The 6011-nt window shown below is 35.1% G+C and overlaps 2 protein-coding genes across 4 annotated transcripts in view; one reads left to right on the forward strand and one right to left on the reverse strand.

Moving 5' to 3' along the window:
- Nucleotides 1-2575, forward strand: part of LOC116007244 (protein WVD2-like 5) — a 6871-nt gene extending 4296 nt beyond the window's left edge. For all 3 annotated transcript variants that reach the window (XM_031247870.1, XM_031247868.1, XM_031247869.1), the window contains exon 9: nt 1660-2575. In XM_031247870.1, coding sequence (XP_031103730.1) covers nt 1660-2037 — 378 coding nt within the window. In that variant the 3' untranslated portion in view covers nt 2038-2575. The remainder of the gene's footprint in view (nt 1-1659) is intronic.
- Nucleotides 2576-3713: 1138 nt separating this feature from the next.
- On the reverse strand, nt 3714-4952 carry LOC116005881. Its single transcript, XM_031246116.1, has 3 exons — nt 4446-4952; nt 4205-4377; nt 3714-3932 (listed from the first exon to the last, which is right to left on the reverse strand). The coding sequence occupies exons 1-3, from the start codon at nt 4950-4952 to the stop codon at nt 3848-3850; spliced, it is 765 nt and encodes a 254-aa protein (XP_031101976.1). The 3' UTR covers nt 3714-3847.
- Nucleotides 4953-6011: the final 1059 nt, after the last annotated feature.

The raw sequence follows: 6011 nt of genomic DNA on the forward strand, positions 1-6011 counted from the left end.
CTTATAATATAAACGCACAATCATTAATGAATATAGTGGTGTGTATGATTTTTTAAGGTTTTTGAGTCTTTTTGCAGAACTGGCTGGTTTCTATTATTGATGTTAAATGATTATTTAAAATGCAATTGGGCTATTCCACATCTTTCATGTCTTTCACCGTGTCACTTAGATTCGTAGGTTATTTCTTAGTGTTTAGCATCTATTCCCGCTTTGAGTTGCTATCATTTCCCATCGTAAGAGTTTCCGAGGAAAGTTTTATTTTATTATTTTACATAGTTTAGATATTAATAAATTACTAAATAGTTATTTAGAAACTAATAAATTGTTATTTAGAAATTACTAAATAGTTATTGAACTTATTACTATTAGTCTTTGAATTAGTTTAGGCATATTAATTATTTAGAAACTACCAATTACTTATTCGTAGTTTAGGAACCTTTGTAATCGACCCTATAAAAAGGAGTGTTATTTGGAATATTAGACAAGCAGAAATTCAATCCCAAAAAGGGTATAAGGGAGTTTTGGGTCTCAAGCAAACCCAGTGTTATCTTCTTTTCCTTTTCCAACTATTATTCTTTCTTTTTCCTTATGTTTTCTTGCCCATGACGGGAACACGTACCATTGGTTCCGTTGCCGGCGTCATGGACATCACTCGGTCTGAGTTTGAAGCTCTCAAAGAATCAGTGAATGAGTTGAAACTCTTAGCAAAAGAGCTATGCAGACAGTCGCCTTGGAGAATTGGGTGAACATCCCAATGACCTAAAGCAATGTATTACAAAATTCCTCAATGTCCAAACACCCAAAATCAATATGCTTATTTCCTTAGGAATTCAGGAAACTGATGGCAACGTTACATCACTCAACGTGGATGATTCATCATTCATAATCATGGTTGATCACCCACATGGGGAAACAATGCCAACGCAGGCCAATGTTGCAGATGATCAGCCTCATATCAACTCAACAGAGAAGACTGATCCAAACAATGCCCGGCAACGGAACCAATGTTATGTTCTTAACGTCACGGGCATGAAAACATAAAGAAAGAGGAAGAAAGACTAATAGTTGGAAAAGGAAAAGAAGATAACACTGGGTTTGCTTGAGACCCAAAACTCCCTTAGACCCTTTTTGGGATTGAATTTCTGGCTTGTCTATTATTCCAAATAACACTCCCTTTTATAGGGTTGATTACAAAGGTTCCTAAACTAAGAATAAGTAATTGGTAGTTTCTAAATAATTAATATACCTAAACTAATTCAAAGACTAATAGTAATAAGTTCAATAATTATTTAGTAATTTCTAAATAACTATTTATTAGTTTCTAAATAACTATTTAGTAATTTATTAATATCTAAACTATGTAATATAATAAAATAAGACTTTCTTAGCATGTATCACAAGCCAATAACGAAGATGCTAATCTGGAATAAGCTTGTGTATTATTGATTGCAGAAATTATAAATATATATAAGTGTACTTAAAAGATTATTTTAGAGTTTTCTGGTAACAGTTCGTGAGGTTTACATTTTTTTTTTTACATGTCCAATTAAGAAGCTTCACGCAAAATATTTGTGCTCTGCTATTGAGATACTCCATATTCTATAAGACACATGAATTAGTAGCTTTAGTGCCTTACTGGGCTATCTCACTCTGATCCAGATTCCTCCTACAAGAGCCAAATCTCCCAAGCTTGGTCGGAAAAAAGGGTCTCCTAGTAGGGAAGAGAACAATGACAACAACGTGCGACCTAGTAGGTTGAGCTTAGATGAAAAAGGGCCCCGGGATAGCCCTGCCAAGGGACTTTCTCTTGTTAACGCTAAAAGGACTCAACGGAAGTCCCTTCCTAAGTTGCCATCTCAGAATACCAACTTAACCGGTGAAACAAAGAAATCTTCCAATAGCAAGACGAGCTTATCCAAGGAGGCCATTGATCAAAATAGCACATTTAAGGAGATCAATGAAACCGGAACTGATGTTCAGAAACAGGAGGCAACCATTGTCGAGCCAAGTGAAACCGAGCCAAAGGCAAAACGATGAATCTTGTTTTGATGGTCAAGGACAGATGACTATGGTGATGGAATCTATTGTTGTGGACCACTAATAGCAAGAACCGGAGCCCCAGTTACATTTATTAAGCAGCTGAAAATCACGCTTTGCCTAAAATATTGGAAAATACGAATAAGGCTCGATTCATTTTAAAAAATGAAGGTTTAAAAACTGTCTAGTTGGGCATGATGTGTTGTTTTATCCATAGTTGGAGATGAGGCTTGGTTTCTGATGTGTATTTTCTTATGAGATTCATGAGTGTGGCGCTTGGAACTGCAAGCAATTGCAAGGTAACCAAATTTGCAATTTGTTGGTCTTAGTCTTATGGTTTAGAACTTTAGATGTATTCTAGTTTATATTTACTCTTGTGAAAATATTTTTGAAATTTTGCCTCGAAACATTGTAAGATCCAAGTCTTCATCAGTTTCAGAAGTTTGGCAAGCATGTTCAGTCTGTACTGGCCTGTTGGAACTGTGATTAACAGAGAACTACTGTTTGTTAATTGTAGTGTATCTATATTTGCTTAATATCTTGCATGAGCCTCATCAATTCTCTCCCATCTCCCTTCATATCGACAGTGTATTTGGGAGAAATATTTATACTCCTTCTGTCTCATTTTATCTGTCCTACTTACTATTCATTGGTCAAACCAACTCTTTCTTCTTTGTTTATTTTCTTTAGTATTTTTTACTTGTTTTTAAATTTGATTTTTTGTGTTTAATAGTACTTTTAGTGTGGTTTCTAAATATATAAATTTTGTATATTAATACTAAACATATTATGAAAAATTGGATAAAAAATAACTTCAGTTAAGTCTCGTTAACTGAACTAGACACATAAAAATGGGAGACGGAGGGAGTATGATTTTGCAAGCCTGATATTTTATGCAGCTCATAGCATGGAGATTCAAACGTAGGACTTGTCCCCTTGTTTCCCCTTGTTTTGATACTAAATTGAATGATGTGTTTCGTTCATTTATGCTTTTATAGTCGGTTGTCATCTTTTCATAGGTTCCACCAAAGCATAATGGTGCTAGTGGGAGCAATCAAAAGCTACTGTATGTCTCAAAAGATTGAATCTCCAATCTTAAGGCTTCACACATTTTGGTCCAATAGAGCATTTGGGTGGAGTAAATCACATAATTTAGTAGTTTAGCAAACAAGGTCAAATATTAAAATGGTAGTGCGGAATCTATCTAATTGTTGTTGCCGAATTCAAAAGCTACTGTTGCACCAGATGATGGGTGAAGTTTCACTTTTAAGGCTAATCAAAAGTTTCTGGAAATGATTTTCAAGATAATGCATCTGTATATTTGTTGATGGGACCTGGCTAGTATATAGTACTTTTTTTTTTGTTTTGAAAATTCGTATATAATACTTATTTTGAAGTTATAGCTTAATCGAAGACCTGACGAAACTCAGTTGGTACTTGAGTAATAGAAGGTGGGGACCTAAGAGTGACCTAAAAAAGCCATGCTACACTTGTGTCATTAGAAAAAATCAAGCAATCTTTTATCTTCACTCCAACCACTAACCCCCCTAAAAAGTAAACAAACATATCCATTTGAGCTTTGTGTTTGGCATCAGAAAGGACAGATGAGGCAAAATGCATATTATCAAGACCAAAACACGAAAAGAACAAGGAATAATCTTTAGGTTAGAGAAGGATGAAAAAGGAGTTACTGTATATTATGCATATACGAACCAACCAGAAGAAAGAAAGTTATGTAGAGATGCCTATATAGGTAAGGGAAAATAATCTAATCCTTGATTAGCAAACAACTGATGATATGATGATACTATCATCTGAGTATTTGCTGATCCTCTTCTTCTTCGTCTTCTTCTTCAGTTTGCCATAGAAAGTGAGCATATGAAGCAAGTACATCACTGCAAATATAATCGTTACCATAACAGATTACTAGTTGGACCTCCAACCCAGAAAAGGAGCAATGGAAAATGTCCAATTTTAACATTGTTTGAAATCAGCAGATTGTAAGAAAAATTGCATAGAAATTACTTCTCCATAGAACAATTATTCTCTATTACTATGTGATTCACTTCACTCCAAGCATCACTGCATGTAGAAAAAATGCTCCCTAGGGATAAATTACCAATCATGTGAAAATTTGGAAATACAGAAAATGGTGGTAGAATTTTACCAATCATCTGGAGAAGCTTTCACAGCTTGAATATAATATGACTCGGCTCTAGCAGCATCCTTGTGTAAATACCAGATCAGAGCAGCATACAGGGCAAAGATATTCCCTTCATCTGCATTTGCCAATATTGCCCTTTCACAATACTCCTCAGCTTTCACAAAATCACCCTTCACCTACAAATTCACAATATCACAAACTGTAAACATGGAAAATGGTTTCAATGGAGAAAATATATAGTTACCTCTTTCAAGAATTTGGCATAGTTTCCAAGGAATAGGGGATTGTCAAGATTATCTTGGATTATTTTATGATAGTATTCATCAAGACTTTGAACCCACTCATTCTCACCAGGACCATCATAACTGCCATTATAGCCTCCAGCCCCACCGCAGCCACTGATTCTACTGGCATTCACCGGAGCAGAGCATCTCTCATCAAATGCAGCATCTCTCATCCAACTCAATCCCATGCTCATACTCATCATCCCCAAACTCATATCAGAACCATTTTTTGACACAAATTGAGATTGAGAATACCCATTGTGGAACGGCTTGGTCTTGGACGTGAGGGTGCCTCTGAGATGAAGCCCAGAAGCAGTTCTGGAGAGGGTTTTCTTGATTGTTACATATTGGTGGGGAGAGAAAGAAAATGGAGAGGTTTTGGTTCTGAGGGTGTGTGGGTTTGGTGAAGAAGAAGAAGAAGGGCCTTTAACCCCCCATATGGATTTCAAGGTTGGAGCAGACAGCATTATCATCACCTTCTTCCTTCGCTCAGATAGTCAGACTCATCATAGCCCCTTCCCTTCTCACAATATAATCTCTTATAGAGAGGGGATTTTGTTAGGAGTCTAGTAGTAGTATTATACTAGGACTCTTTGTTATATTTTGTGTATGTACGCTTAGAGAACTACTGTTTGTTAATTGCATTTGCAGTGTATCTATATTTGGTTAATATCTTTGCATGAGCCTCATCAATTCTCTCTCATCTCCCTTCATATAGACGGTGTATTTGGGAGAAATATTGATATGATTTTGCAAGCCTAATATTTTATGCAGCTCGAGTAGCATGGAGATTCAAACGCGGGGCTTGTCCCCATATGCTTATATAGGCAGTTGTCATCTTTTCATATGTTCCACCATAGCATAATGGTGCTAGTGGGAACAATCAAAAGCTATTGCATGTCCCAAAAGGTTGAATTCTCAATCTTTCCACATCTCAATCCGACAGAGCATTTGAAATGATATAAATTATGATAACTTAATAGTTTAGGGGTGGGCATAAGGGATCTGATCTGTTTATTTTGAGTATAATGTTGTCGAATTTCGAACATTGATCTCTTGTTCTAAATACTGCCTACTGGATCAGTTAGTTATGCTTATGTGGGCATCAAAAGCTACTGCTGCACCAGATGATTGGTGAAGTTTCACTTTTAAGGCTAATCAAGAGTTTCTAGAAATGATTTCTAGGATAATGCATCTGTGTATTTGTTGAGGACCTGGCTAATATATCTATATCTATATAATAAACCAATTTTTTTCGCTCAAAATAAAGGTTATTTTAGTAAAATCATTTATTTTATTAATTACCACATATATTTTTATAAAATTAACAATCAATTATTATTACATATTACTAGTTTTATACACGCATTGCGCAAATGAGTTAATGCCCAATGTTTATATTTAAATAAATATTTGAAAGTATATCAATGCAATATTATATATGAGAAGTTTATACATAGGTAATTGAATGTCGAATTTTTTTATTTAAATATATATCTAACTCAAAGTATATGAATCCAAGATAA

This window comes from Ipomoea triloba, chromosome 15 (genome assembly GCF_003576645.1).
Source record: "Ipomoea triloba cultivar NCNSP0323 chromosome 15, ASM357664v1".
NCBI classification, from domain to species: Eukaryota; Viridiplantae; Streptophyta; class Magnoliopsida; order Solanales; family Convolvulaceae; genus Ipomoea; species Ipomoea triloba.